Raw genomic sequence first — 24,938 nt, 5'->3', positions numbered from 1 at the left:
TTCTAGTTGCTAAGAATCCTTTTGTAACATGTAGCTTCTGCCTACAGGTTCTATGAATGCAAGTAAAAAAATATGTGATGTGATGCTAGTGGAATTGTCAGATCAGGCTGATTAACATTATTCTACAATTTAGTTAAATGTATTTGCTATGCTTAAGGACATGGTTGGGTTCATCCATTTTGCCTTTAAAAATGCATTTAACATTTTGTAACATGTCACTCAGAACAGAAGTCACTCGGGTTCCTTGAAGCCTGGCATATTAACTCAAATTAGTTTTGAAACCAAAGTGTTCAGTGCTAATAAGTTGCTCTTGGAAAAACTTCAGTGTTGTGAAATTAGGTTCCTTTTGGTTAGACTTTTTGAAGTTAGTTCTGAATCTGGCTATTTTCCCAACTACTCAGTGAAATCTGGAATGACTTAAGTTGTGAAGGTTTTAACAAACTAAGCAAACCTCTTTCTGTCCCTGCAGCGACATGTTGAAATAGAAATATTGCTAGCCTTCCGGCTATCTAATGTTAACACAATATAAGTTAACCACAGGAAGAATAGGCTTTGAAATTGGCTTGTATGAGAGCCTGCGGGGACCTCTCCTGATTTGTCACAACTATTTTGCCTTCTGGCTTTTTACATGTGTTGATGTATGTACATTTATATGTCAAATCTTGTCTCCTAGCGGGCAACTACATTTACAGCAGTGCGTTGAGTATAGACATAGCACACCCACCTAGAACTTCTATGAATAATACTGTCTATACAGTGATGCATGGCTTAGGGGAGCAGCATTATCTGAACCCCCATATTTATGCCCTACACAACTCTGTCAAAGCAGTGCTTTGCAAATTTACAGTGTTTTTAAAATTGTAGTGTTCCTATGCAGCAGTGAATATCTCCAGCATGTAACTACATACTGCAGCGAAAAAAGTGGACGCAGCCTGCCTTTCATTATATTATGTGACTACACATGTGGTGCCTGGATTTTTCCATGCCGCTGTAAGTGTAGACGTAGAACTAACGTGCAAACCATTACCTCCGTAGATAACACTGCCTTGTAGCATGTTGAAAACTCTAGAAAATGAGCCATGTTAAGTCTAGCTAGTACACAGTGGTTCCAAGCCTTGGTTAAAATTCCAGTCTAGGAGATTGTCACATCACTTCTTTCAAGAATAAGATAGTAGCTAAATTACTGGGATAGCATTAATATCACCTGAATACCACTGTAAACTAAGTACAATGAAACCTTTGTTATCAGGCACTCTGTTAACCAGAAAACTTTGTTAACTGTCATTGCCCCCAATCACAATTCTGTCATATCTCCAGGCCTAGCTTGGTTTCCCATGATTGGCTTAACAATTTTTTATTTAAGAAGTACTAATCTTTAACTCAGAATAGAAATGAGAGACCAACTGTCTCACTACAAAACTACCAATATTAAAAACTTGAGTTTTACTATTATTGTCCATTGGTTTTTCCTAGGTTGATGGGATCCTCAGGTAACAGTAATGCCCTAATCCCCGAGCATGCCGGATTACACAGGTTTTACTGGTTATGATAATTTGTAGTTTTCATATGTACATATGACAGCTGCTCGATCACTCCTTATTGGCTCAACAATTCTTACATGGAGAAAAATGACTTTCTTTTGAAGTCAGAAGGCATTCTGAAATACATACCGTATATCTAGTCATAAGATGGTTTTTTATTGTAAAATCAGATATTTCCTTTTCAGACTTGAGATAAGCAAAAAATTTTGTCTGCCCACTTAGAAAGAAAATAAATCTGTATTTAAAGAAATAATTAACATAATAGAATCTCTAAGTTGTGAGTATCAGTACATCATATTTCTGGATTATCTACCTTTAGTTCAGGCTTTTATTTTTACAAGTAACAGAAATGGGCAACTACCAAAAGGGACTGTTCCTTGTTTTATTTTGGTTTGTTTTTGCACTTTTATAATTCTATTTTATCCTAATATTTCAATGAACGTTAGTTAAACCCCATATCCTTTTGGGGTAGAAAGGGAATTCCTGTTCTGGTGATACCATATTTTGGTAATAGGATTTGGAAAATGTAATTTATGACAGGAAACAGGATAACCGCTTGAGATCATAGTGAATTCTCAGTTAAGTGGATAGTACTGATATAAATATGTAGTGTTAATTTTTAAAGTGGTTCTGCTGCTTCCTCTGATTAATAGGGAGACCAGAACAATATAAACTGTCTTCTACATCCTGTTGGAAGGACTGTTTTCTATGTTTCTTTAATCTTTAACATATTGAATTCCACTGAAAAAAATAAATGAATGGTGAGGAAAAGGAGGACCTGGAGTTTTATGAATGTGACATGCAGAACAGCTGAGAGAACATTTATAGCAAATGTTTTAAATTTATTTTGTGTATTTGTTTTAGGCTTATGGTATGTCTGCTTTGCCTCTAAACTTGATAAAAGGAACTCGAAGTCCTGTTTATGAACGTTTGGAGAACACTGAAGATATTGAAGAAGTAGAACAACATATACTAAGGATTAAATCAAAGGTTTGGTGTTTGTTACCTAGCATTTAAAACTCCTTCTGTTTATGTTATTCCTGTTGCTCTGCACTTTTTTGGTTTAATGTTTGGATTGTTGCTCATTTGTACAATAACGGGGACAGAAGTAAATATTCTCCATACTTACAAAGTTAGATTCTCCCAATTTCCTATTCCTCTTAGTCCTTCCATTTTTTTGGATTTTGTTGGGTCAAACATCCTGTACTGTAGCAGACAATGGACTGTTAAACTTTTGCGCTAATGGAGGCCTCTCTTCACAGGAAGTAACCTAACAAAAATGACCTTGAAAGTTGCTAAAAAAATAAGTCAAATTGTGTTGATCAAAGAACAAAATAAATATTATAGAACAAATGAAGTATAAACTAAATACAGGCAGTCCCCGAGTTACGTGGATCTGACTTATGTCGGATCCGCAGTTACGAACGGGGCAGTTTCTCTGGTCTCCAGCAGACCAGGGAGAGGAAGCAAAGCGGCGGAGCACGCGGGCAGCGGACAGCCCAGACGTGTCTGGGCTGTCCGCTACCCGCGTGTTCCGTCACTTTGCTCCCCGTCCCCCTGGTCTGCAGACCAGGGAGAGGGGGAGCAAAGCAGAGCAAAGCCGCGGAGCCCGAGGGCAGCAGGACAGCCATGGCGCGTCTGGGCTGTCCTGCTGCCCCCGTGCTCTGCGGCTTTGCTCCGGACGCCTGTGGTACAGCAGCTGGGGCGCTGCCGGTTGGTCCCGTAGCGCCGCTCTGGGTGCTACTGGACCAACCCGGCAGCTACCAGCTGCTCTGCCCCGGGCGTTCTGATTCAGCCACTGCTGGTCAGTTTCAGCAGCGGCTGAATCTGGACGCCAGTTCCGACTTACATACAGATTCAACTTAAGAACAAACCTACAGTCCCTATCTTGTACGTAACCCGGGGACTGCCTGTATATACTAATTATCAATTGTGTTTTCTGGATGGAGTGCTATAAAACTTTTTGTAGGAAAATAGAACTTTGTAGGAAAATAGAACTCTGTAACCCTCTCCACCACTGTGCCTCTAAAAGAGGCACTATTTTGTTATAGTGTAGTTTACTGTGAATCCATATTCCTTGATATTTATTGATGGCTGGGATTTTTCCTCTAGTTTTGCTTAATTAAAAATTTTGGTTCCTTCCCATTATATTTTACATGAAACTGTGTAGATAATGATATCCAATGAGAATGCTGAAAATTAACACTTGTAGCAGCAAACAGGTATGTGGTCTTATGCACAGACTTGATTTTTATTTTACTTTTTTTGGTAAGACCAAATCTTGTCGTGTAGACTTTGCCAAAACAGTGTCAGTGATGTAATCTCAAAAATAAAATAAAATACATGATTCAGTGGACATAGAAGTTGAACTGTCGTTTCCCCTACAAGTGATCTTTCTAGGTCAGAGCTGAGGTATGTTGGTGGAACAGTTCTGAATACTATCTCTTACACATAACCTAATAGGTTGAGATCTCCTTTTTAAGAGCACTAAATTTCCTTTTAAAGACACTTGGTTTAAATTTCTTAGCAGAAAATTATGAATTGTGAAGAAAATTATAAGAGATGTTGCAAATCATTTTTAAGGTTTCCATTATTTTAAAAATCTGTGAATGGAAAAATACTTTTCATACAAAAATTAAAATGTATGTTTATAGTGGCATATTCATTTAAGTTTTGCCTTAAGCTATAATTGTAGTAAGACACTGGCTATCTGATGTTAAAATGAGCCTTCTGGTTGAATCATATGTTACCGAATATTTTTTTGTAGCATATTCCTTAAGGTATGCATGCAACTCATTACTGTGTAGTCTCAAGTAAAAAAAAAAAAAACTGTATATTTAGCTTAGTTAGCTCCTTCAGTGTATTACATATACTCAAATAGGTAGAATAAACCTGTTTGTTTTTTTTGAAGATGAAAGGAGTGAAATATTTTCCAGAATGTTAGATAATTCTGAATTTTGTGCCTGTGCTGCTCTAGAATGTATCTGTAAAGGTGTGAAATATAACTGACTTTATATTGACTAGAATAAAAAATGGAGAGATGGAAAGTATTAAGAATAGAAATGGGCTAGATTGAAATTACTCTTTTAAAAACTAGATTTCAGTATGGTACACAATTCTGACTTCATTAAGCTGCCAGGACTTGTTATTCAAATGCTAAATTTTATTATTCTTTCAGACATATGTTCACCAACTGTTTTCATTGTTTTCACACTTCAATTTTTGATTATCAGTGTAAAGATGGTCGGCCTTTACCAACAAAGGACAGACGGACCTTACATCAACTTGAAGAGAGGCTAAGGACACTTCGAAGGAGAGAGAGACATCTAGAATTTATTGAGAAAAGCTGCTGGACAAAGTTCTGCGGAGCCATGCGCCCTCTAAAAGTAAAAAGCAAAACATCTTTCATTTTATACCTTCTTCACTGTAGAATTTCTGGCATTTTCTTTGCCATTTTACTGCCCTGATGTAAGACTATTCTATGAAATAAGTCTGGTAACATTAGATATTTTTTCCCCTTTTTTCCAAATGTCTTCTGAAAACATGATAAAATGACTTGAAGCCTCTTATGTGGCTGTTATACATATCAGTTTGTCTGAAGCGATAGCCTGTTACTTTTAATCAGTAAATTGCTTTCTTGAAAGATATCATGTATATATTTAACTAAAAATAGCTTACATCACTAATTGGATAAGCATGCCTTCATTATCTCTAAGGGTATTCTGATATAGAAACTAGTAGTTGTACTTAGTTTTGTGAGCCTTATATGTAGGTATTATATTGGCTAATGTGAAAATAAGACACTGTTAACAGTTAGGAGTGATTACAAAGTCAGTATTGGATTACTTAAGTAGTATTATGAACTAGTTATGGGTCTGATTTGGATATGTATATTATCAACTTCAAGGTCAACTCGTTGTTTAGTATATAAACATTTCTGCCTATAATAAGGGTTGTAAATACATAAATATGTGCACTATGTAAATTAATTACCAGTAATGTGTATCTCAAATTACTGATATTTAATCTTTAGACTCTTATGTTGATTAACATGAAGAAATCGTCATCAGTGTTTTTATTCAAGCATAAAGACCAGGTACATATGGAATCCCTAGCATATTAGAAACCTCCTAAATTAAGAGTTTCAGACATCAGCTGCAAAGAGAACAGTGTCCTCGCAACAAGATATTATGGCTCATGATGCCAAGAAGCAAGGAAGAAAAGAACTGAGTCAGTGCCTCGATGTTTCAGTCTTTGTCAGTTTTCTTGCTGGATGTGTGGATTCCATTTGTCGTCTTTCCTTCTAATTATCTCTTCCCCCTAGGCCTGAAGACATCAGAAAAACAGACGTTACAACAAAGTCCCTTACTAGCCCCATATGAGAATTCCATGTATCTAGAGCCCTATCAAACGTACGGCCATTCAAAATGCATCCCAGACTGTGAAATCTGGTTTCCTATTGTGAGCTTTTACTATTCTGGACAGATTTTATAGGGGAGAACAGTGTTTCTTAAATTGGGGATCCTAACCCAAAAGGGAATTGCAGAGGACTGGGGGGTGTCTCATGGAGCCCAGATATTTCAGGGGTATGGCAAAAAACTAAAATAAATTAAGACTAGAAAGGCAGTGTTTTTCCCTCCTAATGTGTCAAGCTTTCATGTCACATACCCAGACTAAGGCATCAGACAAAAGCATAACAGAGAAATGGGAACTAGATAGTCATCGAAGTTTTCTTTAATCTGTACTCCTGGAGAAAATTTTTTTTCAGACGTACTTGTTGGTAGGTATTTTGAAATAAAATACCAAAATAATTGTATTTTGACAAATATGCAGAATTTTAACATTATTTTTGCAGAATTTGTAATTTTGACACAGGAATAATCATAATGAGCACACCCATTTATCTCTAATACAAAATCCTCAATTGAGCTTGTATCAAACTAGAGCTATTAAAAGTCATAGAAAACTAAGAGGTCACAGTGTCAAAAATAAGAGTGAACTTTGCTGATGTCCATTTGTTGTATCTCTTAGCAAACTAAAGATATGTACTGATTTTATTGTGGAAACCTTTTTGATAGATGGGACAGACTCAAACCATTCTACTTCGCTTTTTCTTTCTTATAAGCGTTTTCTATAAAGTTTAGGTATAATTTGATATTATGAAGGTATCGTCTAGGGAAAATAATTTAAACATGAGTGGATTCCTTTGTTTGTCTGGATTACTTAAAGATGGAGGCTCCAAAATAGTATTTGTTTCCAGTTTAATAGATGTTACTCAGTGAAAAGAACTATTCTGTACTAAATATTTGATTTGTATTTGAGTGTGGATAAGTTAGTGATTTTAAAAATGATTTTTTATATAAATCAGATTTTTTATTAAAGTTTTTTATCCTTAAAAAGGATATCTAAAGATATTTTGAGCTATAATGTATCTTAATTAAAACTATCTCATAATGGAATAGGGATTATACATTCTAAGTCTACTATGGGGCAATATATTAATGTAATGATCAGGAATATTTTTGTAAATGAGTTCCAATAATTCATGGATTAGGGACCCATTTTATCTAATGGCAGCAGGTCATAAGAGACCCAGTTCAGGAATATTTTAATGAAGTTCCTCTACCCATGGGTAAGATTGGCATGCGTGCCAAATGCAAACAGTGCAGCAAAGAAATGCGAGGCCTGGTTGTCCAAATAAACAACATTATGATAAGTAGTCCTTCTCAGGAGGAAGCTGTGTTGAAGATTTTGAAAGTGATGTGTCTACAGGATCTTTAGGTTGGTAAGCTTTATTTCATATTTCTTAAGGATTGCTTGTCTTCTCTATCGACTCTTCTTGAATTCTCATGTTTAAGCCAAAAAAAGTTGTTGTTCTATGGTTCTATTTACTATTTATGATACTTGATACAGTTGTGATAAAAATAAATAGATGAAATAGTAAAAGGAATATCTGCCTATTTCACTTTCAAAATAGTACTGTGTGTCAATAAAATAGTTTATTCGGCATAGGCAAAGAAGCAGGGATTTAAATAGTCCCCACTTCATTCAAATAAAAATGGCCGCCACGCTGTGCTGACGCTCAACTGATCCAGCACAGCAGGGCAGTCTAGACGCACTGTGGTTGACAAGAGAAGCCTTTGTCAACCACTCCGGTAAACCTCATTTTCGTGCAGATATTCTCAGTACTCCGTATGAGGGTCAAACATTAACTTCTGAAGAGGAGTTGGCTTTGACACAGGCATCCAGCAATCATACCTCCATAATGCCAGCTATAATAAACTTCAGAACTAAGGGCAAACCATTCAACAGGAGAAACCTAAAATATTGGCTTCAGCAGCTAACTCATTTTCACCTTTATTTTTCTGTTTGTTATAATCTGGGGGGGGGGGGGGCAACTTTGCTGCTTTTTCAGGTCCCATACGATTTTTCAATTTGGAATAGATTAGTCAAAAGGAAGAAAATATTATTTCTATACCAGCAGAGGCAACTACTGCTGTTAAAAGTACAATTATCGCTTCATCAGCTTCTGGATCTAAATGCTTAAGTGACTTCCACCAGTTCACTAAGTGTGACTTTCTTTCCAACACCATCAGCAAAGTAGGGGAAACGACAGTTCAAGGTAGGGATGCCAAAATAAATGCTTCACAAACATCCTCAAGATAAGATATGGCCCTGACACTGACAGACAACAGCCCAAGATAGGCATGACTAAACACTCATAACCCCCCCCCCACACACACACCTTTTTCCGGTGTCATATAGTAAGTGGAGTCCAACCCTGACTGCCACACCACCTGTAATGTCCATGGCTCAAGGATCAGATTCCTGAATTAGGAAAGGACTAACAAAGTAAAACCTGTGAAAGATCATTTGACACTGAAGGACCACCACCATCTGGATAAACCATTGTAAAACAGCATCTAGTTACTTAAATATCTGTAGATTTAGCAAGCATAAACTAGATTGTTTAGTAGAGGAAACTCGTAAGAGCTTTGCAATCATACTAATGAAGGTTTACAATACAGCAGAAAGACAAGTTAACAGATTTCTCCTACCCTAAGGAAACTGGACTGTTTGCCTTTTTCTTATGGTAAATCACGGTCTTCCTCCATTCCAGAACTGTTGTGTTCACATCCTGAACTGAAGGGACCGTTTACTTTGGTTTTGCTCTTAAGACCTTTGGGAGGAAATGACTATATTTGATAAATCTCTCAAGAAACCCCAGAGTGTCAGATAATATCCTAGACTGGCTGTGATCTTATTTTGGATTTTCAGGATGTTTCCCCATTAACGAATAATATTTTATACCACAGAAAATAGATTTTACAATTTATGCCTGGGGTAGGCAATAATTTAAGGGGGACCACTTCACAAATTTCAGAGTGGTTGAAGGCCACCCCAGAAGGGGCAGGGTCTGGGTGGAAGGGTGGGGTTGGGAGATAGCCTACCCCGAGTCTTGCTTGCCCTGGGGTTCCTGCCCCCTGAGTTCTGGATAATGGAAGGGGCAGAACCTGGAGCAGATTGGACAACGCTGGAGGCTAGCCTAGGATGGGGTGTTGTCTGGGGTGGAGGCTGGAAATTCACACTAAAGGGCTTACAGTTCCAGCCCCCACTGTTAATCCGTTTCCTGGGAGCTGCAAGCCAGCAGCCCTTTTAATTGCTGCTATTTAAAGGGTTCCTGGCTCACAGCTCCAGGTGATGGTGAGGAAATGCATTAGTGGTGAAGGCAGGAGTGGACATGGACTGGATTAAAGTGCTAGACAGACCAGATCCAGCCCACTGACAACCTCTTGCCCAGCCCGGATTTAAACCCAATTTCTGAACTGTGTTCAATGGATGGTACCGAAATTAATTTCATCACACTGTCTCCAGATGTTTCGGCTGGCGCACATAAATGCTCCGGCTTGCGCCATGGCGCCCATGGGCACCGTGTTGGGGGCCACTGATTTAGAAGCTTTTGGTAGTGTCCTATAGGGATATAAGCAACTAGTTGAGTAGCTGACTACCCAATAACCCTAGCCTAGGCTTACCAGGTAGTAGAGTCACTACTTGACTGTTTCACCCACCCCCTTGGTGCCTCTTAAGAACACAAGAATAGCCATATGGTCCATCCAGCCCAGTACCCTGTCTGCCAACAGTGGCCAATGCCAGGTGTCCCAGAGGAAATGAATCAAACAGGTAATGATCAAGCGATCTCTCTCCTGCCATCCATCTCCACCCTCTGACAGAGGCTAGGGACACCATTCCTTACCCATACTGGCTAATAGCCATTGCTGGACTTAACCTCCATGGACTTATCTAGTTCTCTTTTAAACCCTGTTATAGTCCTAGCCTTCACAACATCCTCAGGCAAGGAGTTCCACAAATAGACTATACACTGTGTGAAGAACTTCTTCTTTTTATTTGTGTTAAACCTGCTGCCATTAGTTTCATTTGGTGGCCCTTAGTTCTTATATTATGGGAACAAGTATATAACTTTTCCTTATTCACTTTCTCCATACCACTCATGATTTTATAGATCTCTATCCTATCCTCCCTTAGTCTTCTCTTTTCCAAGCTGAAAAGTCCCAGTGTCTTCAATCTCTCTTCATATGGGACCTGTTCCAAACCCCTTATCATTTTACTTGCCTTTCTCTGAACCTTTTCTAATACCAGTATATCTTTTTTGAGATGAGGAGACCACATCTGTTCGCAGTATTCAAGATGTGGGCGTACAATGTATTTATATAAGGGCAATAAGATGTTCTCATTGTATTTTCTGTTCCATTTTTAATGATGCCTAATATTCTGTTTGCTTTTTTGACCACCACTGCACACTGCGTGGACGTCTTTAGAGAACTACCCATGATGACGCCAAGATCTTTCCTGATTAGTTTAGCTAAATTAGCCCCCATCATATATGTATAGCTGGGGTTATTTTTTCCAATGTGTGTTACTTTACATTTATCCACATAAAATTTCATTTGCCATTTTGTTGCCCAGTCACTTAGTTTGGTGAGATCTTTTTGAAGTTCTTCAGTCTGCTTTGGTCTTAGCTACCTTGAGCAGTTTAGTGTTGTCTGCAAACTTTGCCACCTCACTGTCTATCCCTTTCTCCAGATCATTTATGAATAAGTTGAATAGGATTGGTCCTAGGACTGACACTTGGGGAACACCACTTGTTACCCATCTCCATTCTCAAAATTTACCATTAATTCCTACCCTTTGTTTCCTGTATTTTAACCAGTTCTCAGTCTATGAAAGGGTCTTCCTTCTTATCCCATAACTTAATTTACATAAGAGCCTTTGGTGAGGGATCTTGTCAAAAGCTTTCTGGAAATCTAAGTACACTATATCGCTTGGATCCCTCTTGTCCACATGTTTGTTGACCCCTTCAGAGAACTCTAATAGATTAGTAAGACATGATTTCTCTTTACAGAAACCATGTTGACTTTTGCCCAACAAATTATGTTCTATGTGTCTGAATTTTATTCTTTACTATTGTTTCAGCTCATTTGCCCGGTACTGACGTTAGACTTACCGGTCTATAACTGCCGGGATTGCCTCTAGAGCCCTCTTTAAATATTGGCATTAGATTAGTTGTCTTCCAGTCACTGCGTAGAGGAGCTGATTTAAAGGATAGGTTACATACCATAGTTAATAGTTCCGCAATTTCACATTTGAGTTTTCAGAACTCTTGGGTGACTGCTGTCTGGTCCCGGTGACTTGTTACAGTTAAAATGATCAATTAATTCCAAAACATCCTCTAATGACACTTCAATCTGTGACAAGTCCTCTAGATTTGTCACCGACAAAGGACGGGTCAGGCATGGGAATCTCCCTAACATCCTCAGCCATGAAGACTGAAGCAAAGAATTAATTTAGTTTCTCTCCAATGACTTTATCGTCTTTAAGTGCTCCTTTTGTATTTGAATCTTAAAAGCTGATTTCTTTTGGCCAATGCCAGGTGCTCCAGAGGGAATGACCAGAACAGGTAATGGAAGTGATCCCTTTTCTGTCATCTATTTCCAGCACCTGACAGAGGCTAGGGACACTATTTCTGCCCACTTTGGCTAAAGTATTGATGGACCTAATTTTCATGAATTTATCTAGTTTTTTTTTTAACCCTTTTAAAGTCCTGGTCTTTACAACATCCTCTAGCATGGAGTTTTACTGATTGATTGTGCGCTGAGTGAAGAAAAACGTCCTTTTGTCTCTTTTAAACCTTCTTTCTATTAATGTCATTTGGTGACTCCTACTTATGTTACAGAAACAAGTACATTTTTCCGTATTCACTTTCTCCATACCCATCTTGATTTTATAGACCTTTATCCTATCCCATCTCCCACCCTTTTCTTCCACTCCCCCCCTCCTCTTTTCTAAGTTAAAAAAATCCATCTTTTTAGTCTCTCTTCATATAGATATAGATGATGATGATATAAGGTGATCCCATCTGTATTCAATATTCAAGATGTGGGCATACCATGGAGATATACACAGGCAATAAAATATGCATACAGTCAGTTTTTCGTTGAGGAGTCTTTGGACTTTCATTTGATGCACTGCCGATGGAAGTCTTTGGATGTTGTATGGCCATCTGTGTGACTTGAATGCTTTGTATGTTTTACCTAGGACTGAGTGCACTAAGTGATGGTTAGTCCTCCAATCATTGACTTCTCTCATGACAGAAGATTGAACATCTTAAATGCATTAGGATCTCTGCCAACTCTTGCATTAAAGCCCCTTAAAATGATTGTTTTATCTGTTCTGGAATGGATAGCAGAATTTTATCAAGGTCTATGTAGAAAGGTTTTTTTCTGTTCAGCGGCAGGTATTGATGCATATGCGTTCATGATGGTGGCAAATGACTTACTGACCAGTTGGATGCAGAGGTCTTAAGTTGCTCATTGATACTAATGGGGAGTGCCGTCACATGGCTGATTCCAAAGCCAGCACCATGTATTTTCCTGTGTCTTCTGGAAAGTAAAACCTGCAAGTAAGTGTAATTGCTGACCTCTTGCCTCGAGTGGCATTTGCACTTCTTGTCTTGCTGAGAGCAGTGATGTTGATGATGTACCTTGGAAAGTTCTTTAGCAAAATTGCTGTTCTGCATTTTGGTTTTTCAATTTTTGTCTGGTATAGAGCAAACATTTCAAGTTGCAAGAAATATTTTTGTTTTTCAACTGCATTGGGAGTGATCCCTAGGGATGTGATTATCCAGTTAGGCTATTCCACCATACTCATGCTTAGGGCATCTTTTCTAGTACTTCCCTATATGAACAGAGGGGCCTGAAAAGGCCTGTTCATTCATGACTGCAGATGGTGAACATGTCCTCCCCCCTCCCCCCATCCCACTCCAGGGGTACATGATGACCATCCTGCTGTCACTGCCTGCCTGTGCATCTGTGGCTAGGGACTTCTGTTGATCACTGCACTTGTCCCCATCACCATTTGCCTAGCTCCACAGGTCTTCCATGGGTTAGAAATAAAGTGGTTTTTTTCCTTCTGAGAAGGTCTGCTCATGAGTAGTTTAATGTGGGGTGGCTATTGCACACTAGCAGACATACATTGGCAGAAGAGGCACCTGTATACAGTGGCAAGGAGGTCCAAGGATGCTTCCCTGTTCTTCATCCACCTTTAAAGCTGTTTAGAGGTGCTCCTCCTTCATCCATTTGTTCAGATTTTATATTGGGTTGTGTTGGACTGCACTTTGTCTGGTACTTCACCTTTGACACTACTGCCAGGGGTGACTCTGCCCAGGTATACAGACTCCCCGATGGCATCACTTAGTCATAGACTTATCTCAACCATGTCAAGGTGGCAACCCTAGGAGAGTTCAGTATGGCTTGCATAAGATGAGTAGTGTTGTCTCTAAGAATGTTAAAAGCCAAGTTATAGGCACAAAGTATACCAAACAAAACCAAAATACATTTTCTCCTCCTCCTCCTCCCCCACCTGCCCCCCCCCTCAAAAAAAGCTGAATTAAAACAATATACCTTTCATTCTGCCCTAGCTTGATGCAAAACCTGAGCTCCAGGATATAATCTAGTGGAGATAGAAGTAAGGATTTGAAAGTTCCTCTTCTGAAGGGAATCTTCTACTGGTCTTAAAATGTATCCATAAATGCATCAATAGCAACACAGCTGACCTTTCCTATTGGAGTGGTGTATAGGCTAAGGGGCAATTTTTCAGATAACTAGATTCTTTTAAAATCACAAAATTCACATTAAGCTACATTATTTTCATAATGTGACTTAAGTACTTCTGCATGAATTTTATTTTTCAGAGTTTTACAAAAGTTTCAACGAGTATGTATCTTCCTTGGTCAGATAACATTAGTATTTTTGTAAAGTGGTTGGCAAATTCTAGCGTAAGAAACCCTTTACAACTGTTGCTTTCTTTGTATCTGTGATGTGATATGTAAATCTTGAAAATGAGTCCACAGTAGGCCTGTCAGCCCTACTTTGCTACATCTGAAGTAAGCAACAAACTTGGAGTGGGTAGGTTAAGTGTAGAGAGCTGCTCACTGAGGGGCTGAGAGGGGAGTGCAGAAACCCAGCTGTTAGTCTCCAAGGGGCCTGGCTGGGGCAGGAACTACTTGACATTTCTGCCTGCCAGTGACTCAGTGCGGGAAGGTAGGCTTTATGTGGGACCATTTGATTTGTCACTAGTGATGTATCTGCTTCAAGAGCTGTACCTGAAGGGGATTACAGCTAAATAAGATTTTTTTGTTTCCTTATGCAGAAGTGGGAATATAGTGGTGGCTTCTCCAAAGACCATAAGTTTACCAGGTCATATTTCATGAGTATAAAGGTGAGATGTTTTCTATCAATTGAACAAAGGGGCAGGCATTTGTATGGCTCTATTGAAGTAAATGTGATGAATAAGTTGTTAGAGAAAGGAGCATGATGTAATTAACTAAGAAAGAGATGGAAATAGTGAAGCATTCTTACTATAGCTAAGTTAGACTAGTTGATAAAATAATTCCAATAGTTTCATTATTTTGTGATTTAAAGGCCTGTTATAGGATTATAAACTGTTTAGAAGTATCTTAAAAGGGAATTTTGTTTTATGTATGTCATTCTCTTGGGAACCTCTAGAGCTTTGACAGCTCCCCCCCATCATCAGGATCATTGAATTGTGTGGTGGTGGTGGTTATTCCAGAATGTGCTTGCTTTGTAGAAGCAAACACCATATGCAAGCCTGCCAGAGGATCAGAACAGTCCTAATCAAGATGGTCCCTAATGTTTTATTTTTCCTGCATGGCATAGCTCTTTTTTTACTGAAAGACCTGATCTAGGAGCAGGTCTCTTCTGTGAAAGCCCTGTAACCATTAGATTATCAAGCTAGTCTGACTTAGTTCCTACAAGTCTGTCAGCAAAAGGATGGGTGGATGGGAGAGTCTAAGTAACTTAGGTCTTTAAAATTATTTCAAGAAAATTCATTTTATCTAAATATAGATTAATCATCATGTGGGTTGTAAAATGGGTAAAAATTAACTTAAGTTTTTCTGTAGAGCATAATTATAATTGAGTTTTCACCAGTTTATTCTTTTAACAGTCTTATTGTGAAAGTTTCAAAACTGCCTTTTGGTGACACAATAAGAGCGTCTACTCTGCAATATGACTTGTAGGGAAAAACACCCCATTTTGGTGACGCAAAACTTCCACCCTGTGGGAGACTTCCCCCCCCCCCCCTTATCATCAGAGAGCCAGAATAGACACTGTTTTGTCAAAAACTGGCTTCTGCCAGTATCCGAAAATACCTCTGTGTGATCTCTGCTGTCCTGCCAGCATGCACTCCTCCCCTGTCAAAGCTCGGGGAAGTATCTGACAGCTAAGATAGCTATTCGGTTTGGGGAACAAACAAAAACCAAATAATTGGAATACTTCTGTTCTACAGCAGGAGGGAGGTAGGGGCTAGAAAGACTACTGTGCTGCTTTTGACATTCCTTAGCATGGAAACTCTGAGCTACCAGGGAATCCCAAGAAGCAAAAGGATCAGCTGCGCCTTCCTACAATATTACCCATGTTGCTTTGCTCGTATGTTGTCAGGGTGGTAACAATGTGGACCTGAAATGTCGACAATGGAAAACAGAAAAATTGATTTGACCAGTTTTCACTTTTGGTGACTTTCGCATGTCAACAGCACTTCTGTTGCCAAACCTTTCATCGTAGACCCTAGATAACCTTTGAAAAGTTAAACACATGTTAAGATGAGGCATACAAATCAAAGACAATATATCACTAAAAAGCATTACTTCTGTAACAAAGAAGCAGCAGAATCAGTGTCTCTCTCAAAGGTGAAAAGGTAGATGGAGAATTTGCTCTGTTAATATACATTTAACTTGTAATTAGCATTACATTAATGTAAGTAACAAGCAGCATGAGACACAGGCTTTCCGAGAATGATCCGTGTTGTGAAAAGTCACTGGCTGAAACCCAACTTAATCAGCACTTTTACTCTTGAAAGTGCAGATGTAGTTTGGCACCTTGTGATTAATCCAATTTGTTTTCTGTTAAGAGTATCTTGGGGGAAAAAACAGTGATGTGGATTGAATGGAAGAATCCTTGCTAGAGATTGTTACCTAATAAACAAGCATGTGTTATAAGAAACCACAAACTAGTTAGAACTCTATCTAAGGAATAAACTAATATAGTGGAAAATGCACAACAGAGCCAAGTTTTGGTTACTTTTAATTTCTAATGGCACATTTCTCTATGCCCAATTTAATTTGTACGCAAGGCTGTATTGATAGTAATTACATCGTTTTTGGCACTGTGTATTCTCAGCTTTTTAGATCTGTAACTCCATGTACTACAGTATGCCCATTATTTAACTTAAGACTTGGAGAATTCAGCTTTCAGTCGAACTGTAATTCTGAAACTCACTGAAAAAATATTCCCACTAAAAAAAAATTAAACTAGTTTTCCTATCAGTGGCTTCAATACTATAAAATATTAAACTAAATCTTAAATTGATTCATTGTTTATCTTCATTTCTCACAGCTTGTACAATTTAACAGCAATTAAGTTTGATTTCAAGTTTGCAAGACTTTTGGTTGTGGACACTGCAGTGGAATGTTTGTTTCTGATTTTTAAAAACTTAGTACTTTTTGTTTTTAATCAAATAGTTAAGGAAAACTTTATTGACCTGATCTAAATGAATTTTGGGACACTTTCCTTCTAAACTGCATCTCAAATTTAGTACTACTTGAATCCTTTTCTTTTGTGAGTTCTGGGATTTTGTAGGACTAGTTAATTTTTCTTGTGCTAGTGTTATATTGTCATTTCATGACTGATGTGATATACTTTTGCATTGTCTGTTCCTCCCTCTACCAGGCTACCCCTTAAATTAATTCAGATATTGGCAGTCACACTATGTAACTCTTGATTTATGGAGTAGTGCTTTACATAGAACATATTGCCCTAGTCTCTTATGTACCTGAAAACTACTACTTCCATGCTGTGGAAGACCATGGCAATTAGTCATTGGAAATGCTTGAGCTAAGTGCTCCTGGGTTAAAAAAGTGGACCTTCTGGCAAGTCCTTCTCTCAAATTTTTTCTACTAGGGAATATTTTTTTTTCCATTGATGTTATAGAGCATGACTTTATTCAAGGCATGTCACAGGGCTTGTGTTTACCTGAGATTTTCTCAAGGAAAGGTTAAGGAGTTGGGTAGGATTGAGAAACATTAGTTTCAATACTTGAAATGGTTGCAATTATGAGACTCAGTTATGATACGTTTTGACATTACTCTCAATAGTAAAATTTATTTGTATGAAGATTTTTTTAAAAATATTTCTATAAATGCCAATGATTCATATAGTAGCGTTTACAATCAGAAATAAATGCATTTTATAGCTTATAGCTTTGTGTAAAGTTTATCTGATTAGTAAACTGCATCAAAACTCTGGGAAGTTAGATCTTTCTGTAATTGCTTTCATAGTTGTCACATTGTAGTGTGTTTGTGCAATATTTTAATGCTGAAGAAAAATATTCTTTTTCTGTGGGGATATTCTCTATATAGCTCACTTACATACTATGTTTTCCTTGGGTGCAAAATATGTTAAAGCAAGTTTCTTGGCACGCATTAGTACAAATATTCAGTTGTAGGCACTAAATAAGGTCCAACTTCATATCTAATTAGAAGAATGAGAAGTTTTTTCCCAAAGATTTGAATTAAATAAATAGAAACAAAGCTAATTTTTTTTACAAAAATTGAATTAAGTCAAACATGTAGCCATAATAGAAACTTTACACTGTAGTTGGTTCTTTGGGGAGGAAGGGGTTAAATACAACCAGAAAAACTTTACATTTTCCTCTGCAAAGAGGCAATTGCACAGAACCTTTGTAGATGTGAATAAATAGGGAAACTGAGACCAGTGCATTTTACTTGTACTTTGGCTTATGATTTTGAAGGTTGATGTTTTGGGTTTTATCAAATTAGCTATTTATTTTAGTCAGTTTCACAGTCACAGGATTTTAAAAATAATAGATTTCATTATTTCAGCTATTTAAACCCCTATAAGTATAGGTGTCCTGATCAAAAAAGTAATTGGGGAGGAAGGGAGGGTTACAAGGTTATTGGAGGGGTAGCATAGTGCTGCCTTCAGAGCTGGGCATCTGGAGAGAGTGGTGATTGCTGGCAGGGAGTCCAACTCTGGATATAGAGCCACCACTAGGAACAGAGCAGATGTAAGTTTGGCATGGCATGGTGTTACCATACTTACTTCTGCACTGATGTCTGCAGAGCTGGGCCCCAATCAGCCACCGCTCTCTGGCCACTGAACTCTGAAGGCATCAGCACCATAATAGTAAAGATATGGTATGGTATGCTCTTTGTGCTGGCAAGCCGCTGCCTTTAGAGCCGGACACCAAGCCAATTGCCACTTCATTCTGACCTCCCAGCTCTGAAGGCAGTGCAGATATAAGGGTTGCAATACAATGCCCCCTATAAATAACCTTTTGACTCCCCTGCAACTCTTTTGGATCATGGATTTCCCCCATGAAATCAGTGTAGTATAGGGTAAAAACACATTGTGCAGGGTGCTGCACAAAAAAGGCCTCATTGCACAGTGTGCTACACAAACAAGTATTTAAGTCTGACTCTAGGACACAGCTTATAGTTGCATACACCTGATGCATGTATCGGTAACCAGTGATAGGTTCTTTAAAGGATTTAAAACTACAGAGGAGTACTTCCTTTTAGGGTTAACCAAGGAATTTCTATTTCTATTTATAATTAATTTTTCATTTAAATCAATTCACTATCTTTAATTATTTTAAGACAGCGTAACGTACAAATAAAGAATAGAAAAAAAATAACCCCTCCTACAGCTATACCCTCCAAAGTTACCTTTGAACCGTTTGTAAAGTTATCAAACATACCAATAAAATACTTACAGTAAGACGGATCGAAGCATTGTTTAGATTCAGGAGATTTTTTTTTTGTCATAGTTTTTTTTGGAGACTCTTTTCCTAACATAATAGCACTAAAGGACTACTGGAACTATAATCACCATGTGGCATCAGTATTGGAATGCAGAATAATGTGACATACATGCCAAGCAATCTTTTTTTGACCTTTATTTTAAGAATTTGGGAATCCTTTCATATACCATATGTTTTCAACAATAAGATGGCAGCTCCAAATTCAAGCAACGGTAAACCTGCACTGGAAGTGTATTGTGTGCTCCACAATAGGATGTACACTGCAAAATGAAAAGGACAAATGATACACTTGCAGGTACTATCTCTGAGAGAAGTAAGATAACTAATGCACCTTCATTTCTTCTCTCTGGAGACTGGCACTCAGTTGCATTTCATAATCAGAAATTATACACTAAGCCCCTAATTTGGGGTCCACATTTAGAACCCTCATTCAAGAGAGCTAGCCAACCTACTTAATCATAAGTAAAGTCCTACCAAATTCAGTCACACAACACATTATGGACTATGAAATCTGGTCTGTGTGCTTTTCTCCTATACTATATGGATTTCATGGGGGAGATCAGAGTTTTTCAAATTTAGCATCCTGACTCCGAGGAGATTGTGCGGGGAGGGAGGAGAGGAGGAAGAGGTTGCTATTGTCCTTATTTGTGCTCTTTCTTCATAGCTGGGGGCCGGAGAGCGGCAGCTGTAAGTTGGACTCCCAGTTCTGAAGGCAGTGCCCTGCCAGCAGGAGCACAGACGTAAGGATGGAAGTACCATACCATGGCACCCTTAATTCTGCATTGCTGTCTGCAGACTGGGTGACTGAAGAGTGCTGGCTGCTGACTGAGGGCCCAGCTCTGCAGAGAGCAGCACAGAACAACAATACCATTCCATGCCATCCTTGCTTCAGACCTCAGCCCCCAGCCAGCAGCCACCACTCTCCAGCTGCCCAGTTTTGAAGGCCACCAGCAGAAGCACAGAAGTAGGAAGCACACAACCCACTCAACAATAACCATGCAACCCTTCCACAGCTACTTGACATTTTAGATTTAAATGCCTGAAAGCATTTGTGGGTTTTTTTTAAAATCCTATGACTGAAATTGACCAAAATAGGGGACGAATTTGGTAGGGCCGTAATCAGGAGGAGACCCTGGAAAACAGTGCGATAGGGCTAGGATGAGGCCCTGACTGCTCATCCTGTGTCTTCATTGGCTTCAATAGATGGATATTCTAGTGCTATCCTGTGACCAAACTTGCTTCCAAGAGTGATGCTACTCCTTTGGGCAGCCAGCACATATAAGGAAAGAATGTTCCGTGATGGAGTGTGAATAGTATGTCTGTTTAAAACTTTTTTCTAGGAACAGTGAAGAAAATTCAAGGACTGCTAGATTATAGGCACTGGCAGTTTGTCCTTGGCTCAGGAAAATGGCATCCCAAGAAACAATGTATACAATATGGCAATATAAAAGTGTCTCTGTTGGCAATTACAATGGTCTGTGGGCAGACCATCACCCTCACTATGGCTGGAGATTTGAGATATCAAAAGTAAGAGATTGTCCATTTTGGGCAAGTGGTGATTGAGCTGACTGGCCCCAGAATGAGGGACTGGGCCAATCCCTTTTCACAGAAGTGAGCCTAGCAGGACTCTGGGAACAAGAATATCCACAGGAGGGTACCTTAAGAGTATCTGAAATCCAGAGCTGGAGAAGGGGATTATATTTAGCACATAATATATAAAGCACAAGTGATTCCTTTTTTTCCTATATAGTTTCTGTAACTTTTTTCTGATAGCAGTTGCAGTGTTTAAATCCTTTCACCATCCATCTAACACATTAGATTTGTCTTAGTTCTTGATTTTAATCTAGGGCTTTGATTCTCCATCCTGTGTAAGCACAGTCTGAAAAGTGGTAGAGTGCAGGGAGCTGATTATGCGCACTGATTACTTTTCACTAAGCAAGAGAACCATATGCAGGGAGACTTACCTCTGGCTGTTTGTAGCTTCTATAAGGCCACTCTGCTTATGTAACACAACATAGGCTTAATGTTCTGGAGAATACAGTCCTTAAACGTTAGTTATAAGGGTATCAAAGTGTTTGTCTAAAATGATTGGTCAAATTCTAGCACATTTTTTAATAAAAGTATAGAATTGATTATTTTATTTCCTTCAGGTGTTGAAGGTTTACCAATGTCTGTATCTATTCTTCTGAGAATGCTTGTAATATGTATTCCAGTTGAGGTATGTGTACCAGAAAGCTTTTCCCTAGCTGCTACCTTTGGGTTAGTTGTGGAGCCTCCTGAAGTGGCACTGTTGTGGCACTCTATATATGATCCTGCCGACCCAACCATCCCTAAGTTCCTTCTGATTGCAAGTGACAGCTGTTGGGTCTTGTGGCTCTCTTGCTTTGCAAGTGCCTTGAAGAGCTAGTGCTCTCTCTGTCTCTCTCTGTCTCTCTCTGTACTTAGCACCATTCATGTCTGTGTTCCCTTCAGCGCGTGGGCCATGCCAAACCCACCAGGTCTATGCCAATGAGTGACCCCCATGACTTGACTCCAGTGCCTGGGAGAAGCCTACCAGACTGACAAGTACAAGATCTGTAAGGTCTTCAAACCATGCATCAGAAAGGAGCAGGACGTTCACTTGAAACAGCTCCTTATGGAATGCATTCTGTGACCTCAGACACAGGATCCAGCACCAAGTAATTGGATGCACAGTATGCTGCCTTCAGATCTAAGACCAACACTGAAAAAGGGGACCTCTTGGCACTGTTGCTTCCCTGAGGGGTCTGCCTGGCATGACTTGCACTCCCCAGTGTGACCTTTCAAAGCAGCCAAGTCCTGAGCAATGTGCATCCAGCACTGACCACTCTCTCCTCACCTCTGACATTGGCAGACCCTGAGAGCTCCTGACACATGGCACTGAACCACCATGCCCTTCCTGTGCACAGAATCCCATTCTTTCAGATTCTCTCCAAGGGGTGACCCATTGGTGATGGGCTTATCTTTCACACTGAACACCTTCAAAGCTGCATGGGGCCTCATTGAGATGATACAATCCCCATCGCAGGATAAGGCCTCCACTTCCTACTAGCCTTCCTGGGGGAAGCTGGCCATGATGTGGCCTACCAATTCCAGAGCTGCTTAGTCCTGGCATGATCACAGCTGGTCTGACTTGCAGTGTCGGTCATGCTCACAGCACAACTTTCACAGCCAGCCTCTTGGAATCATTCCTATTCGAGGGCTTCTATGGAGAGCACACTTTGGTGTGCTTTGGAGTCTTCACAATACTTCAGTTTCTGTGGCTGACAACAAAAGATCTCACAGCATTGGGGGTCCCGACACTGCTCGAGTTCTTCCTCATCTAGGAATCAACAACATTCTCCTTCATCTCGCATCATTCTACAGCTCAGAGGGGTTCTTCCTGGCACGTTGCAGATGTCCAGCAGCACTCTTTGGAATATGGGCCTTCATCACATGGCTCACATCTGGTGAAATGGAAGTGTTTCTTTTGTTGGTGCATCCAGCATAACCCAGTGCCATTGTCAGCCACATTCTCCAGGTGCTGGAGTACCCAGTAATGAAACATCAGAACGTGGCTCTCTCCTTATTGAAGGTTCACCTGACAGCTATTTCGGCCTTTCTTCTCGTGTGTGAGGCTGGCTGCTCTGTCTTGGGATCACAACCTGATCCTCTCTGGGCTAATGGATCTCACCTTTTGAGCTGTTAACATGTTTGTTACTTTACCTTTCATGTTATGGAAAGTAGCATTCCTCATGATGGGTGTCTTAACTCCACACCCTCATATCAGAGCCTCCATACACTGTCTTCTATAAAGACAAGGTTCAGCTTTGCTCTTACCTGGCTTTTCTCCTGAAAAGTGGTCCTTACATTCTATACCGGTCAAGAGATTTTCCTTCTGGTTTTCTATTCTAAACCTCACCAGAGCTCGCAAGAACAAAGATTGCACTCGTTGGATGTCAGGCAAGCTCTCAAATTCTACATGGACGGGACTAAGCCCTTTCGTAAGTCCTCGAGCTGTTCATAATAGTGGTTTACCATAGGAAGGGGCTGCCAGTTCCATCACTGCACATCATCTCCTGGATCATGGTGTACATCCATATGTGTTATGACCTCTCTAAAGTTTCCCCACCACCCCTTGTGGCACACTCCATACAGGTGCCGGCCTCATTGGCTGCTTTTCTGGCCCATGTTCCTCTCCAGGAATGTTTCTACAAATCTCTTTCTGTGTAACATGAGTTCTGATTTTTTTTCCTCTTTCTCTCCCTCCCCCCCCCCCCCCCCCCCCGATGGATCTTTTTTTTTATCCTGACTTCAACTGACTAATTTTAAGTGATGGTCAGGTGTAGATTGAGATGAATTGAGCTGCTTCTCAAAGCTTTAAATGCATGATATAATTGATTCCAAACAAAATTTAGGTGTAATTATTTTTTCAGTACAAGGTATTTGTTGGTTAATTTTAGTCTCTAGCACTCTAGCAACAGGAAATTGTGAATGGGGATTGTAGTAGAATTATTTCCTTGCACTTTGTATCATGAAGATGTTGAAGTGGATTATTTTTTTAAAATGCCAAAAACCTCCCAGCCTTGTTTGACTTCTGCTTTGGAGCAGCATAAGAACAAGAACTAGGACTGGTGCCACTGTAAGTGAAAGAATAAGGTGAAAAAGATGTCCAGAGCAACAACTCTAACATTTTTGCAGCCAGTGTTCTTTTTTTAAAGACTTAGATCTATGAAGACTCCAGAAGGAAGGCTCCCATGCCCCCAAGCAAGTGAGATTAATATATAACTGTCAAAAGGACTCTATCTCCTGCAGTTGTATACAACCATATAGTGTGAAGAGTAAAAATACAAGCACCTTAAAATACCATTTTTTTGTTAACATTATTCATGCAGAAAACAAAGCATAAACACACAAACTTATAAACAGGAAAAAGAGATATCCCAGTGCTGAGTCTTATACCACATAATGGGATAATGTTTACCTGTAGGGCCTATGACCTCCAGCCAGGTTACTGGCAGGCCAGTGGTTTTACATACTAAAACAAAATAATTTGAAAAGCCATTGTTTCTCTTCCTATCTGTTTAAACCAGAGTCTTTTGTTTGGCCTGCAGCATTTAACAGTGTTGTAACACAGTGCAGAGAACGTTTATCTAGATGATTGGCATCCTAAATTTGTGTCTTGTCAGAAATGCATAAAGGAGGAAATTATATTCCGCTGTTTTGTTTTTAAAATGTGATCATTTTAACTTAAGTTGCAGCAGTGTTCCCTTTAACCTATGCGCTTGTGCAGCTGCTCAGAAATTCAAATGTCACCCAGCTGGTTAACAGACCACTCAGTTAGGTTTTTGTCTCTATTGGTGGTGCATATTCACACATGCCTGAGTGCACATAAATCATTTATTCTGCACAGGGATGGAAAAAGTCCTCACATCAGTGAGAGAGATTTAGAGGTAACGTTGCTCTGCAGATAAATATCCTTTTACTGGTTTGGTATCTAATACAGACTACATGTTAAAAATGTAGTACTTTACATTTAAAATGAATAACATATACTATCAATACTTTTCCAAAAATAATCGTAGATGAGCCTAACATTATTTCATGCTCTGTGTATACCTAATTTCTCTATTGTTTTAGTCATCTTTTCCCACCTTCCTGATGCACACTGTACTTTCTCTTTCATATAATTCCATGCCACTGTCAGGTTTTGTTGCTTGATATTTTCTGTAAATTCTGTTGCATTATGTTTACTACCACCTCTTATTTTATCTCCCGTTCCCTTTCACCTTTCCATGTTAAACTCATTTTGCCACTTGTCCATCTTAAATGTCTTCATGCTATCCTCCAAATCTGTGATTTTGTTTACTATTTCTTCAATTTTGTCAGTAAATTCAGAGTTCGGGTCTCGTTCTTTCAGATTAGTTTATATAGATTCTCAACAGGATTTACCCTCGTGCCAGA

At 39.2% G+C, this 24,938-nt stretch overlaps 1 protein-coding gene across 1 annotated transcript in view; it reads left to right on the top strand.

Moving 5' to 3' along the window:
* The window catches only part of LMBRD1 (LMBR1 domain containing 1), a 168,160-nt gene that overhangs the window by 68,226 nt on the left and 74,996 nt on the right, over positions 1-24,938 (top strand). The window contains exons 8-9 of the mRNA XM_006127231.4: positions 2,406-2,531; positions 4,775-4,927. Coding sequence (XP_006127293.1) covers positions 2,406-2,531; positions 4,775-4,927 — 279 coding nt within the window. The remainder of the gene's footprint in view (positions 1-2,405; positions 2,532-4,774; positions 4,928-24,938) is intronic.

The sequence above is a fragment of the Pelodiscus sinensis genome, chromosome 3, assembly GCF_049634645.1.
Source record: "Pelodiscus sinensis isolate JC-2024 chromosome 3, ASM4963464v1, whole genome shotgun sequence".
NCBI classification, from domain to species: Eukaryota; Metazoa; Chordata; order Testudines; family Trionychidae; genus Pelodiscus; species Pelodiscus sinensis.
The sequence above is the reverse complement of the archived record's forward strand: the minus strand, read 5'-3'. Positions and strand labels throughout refer to the sequence as shown.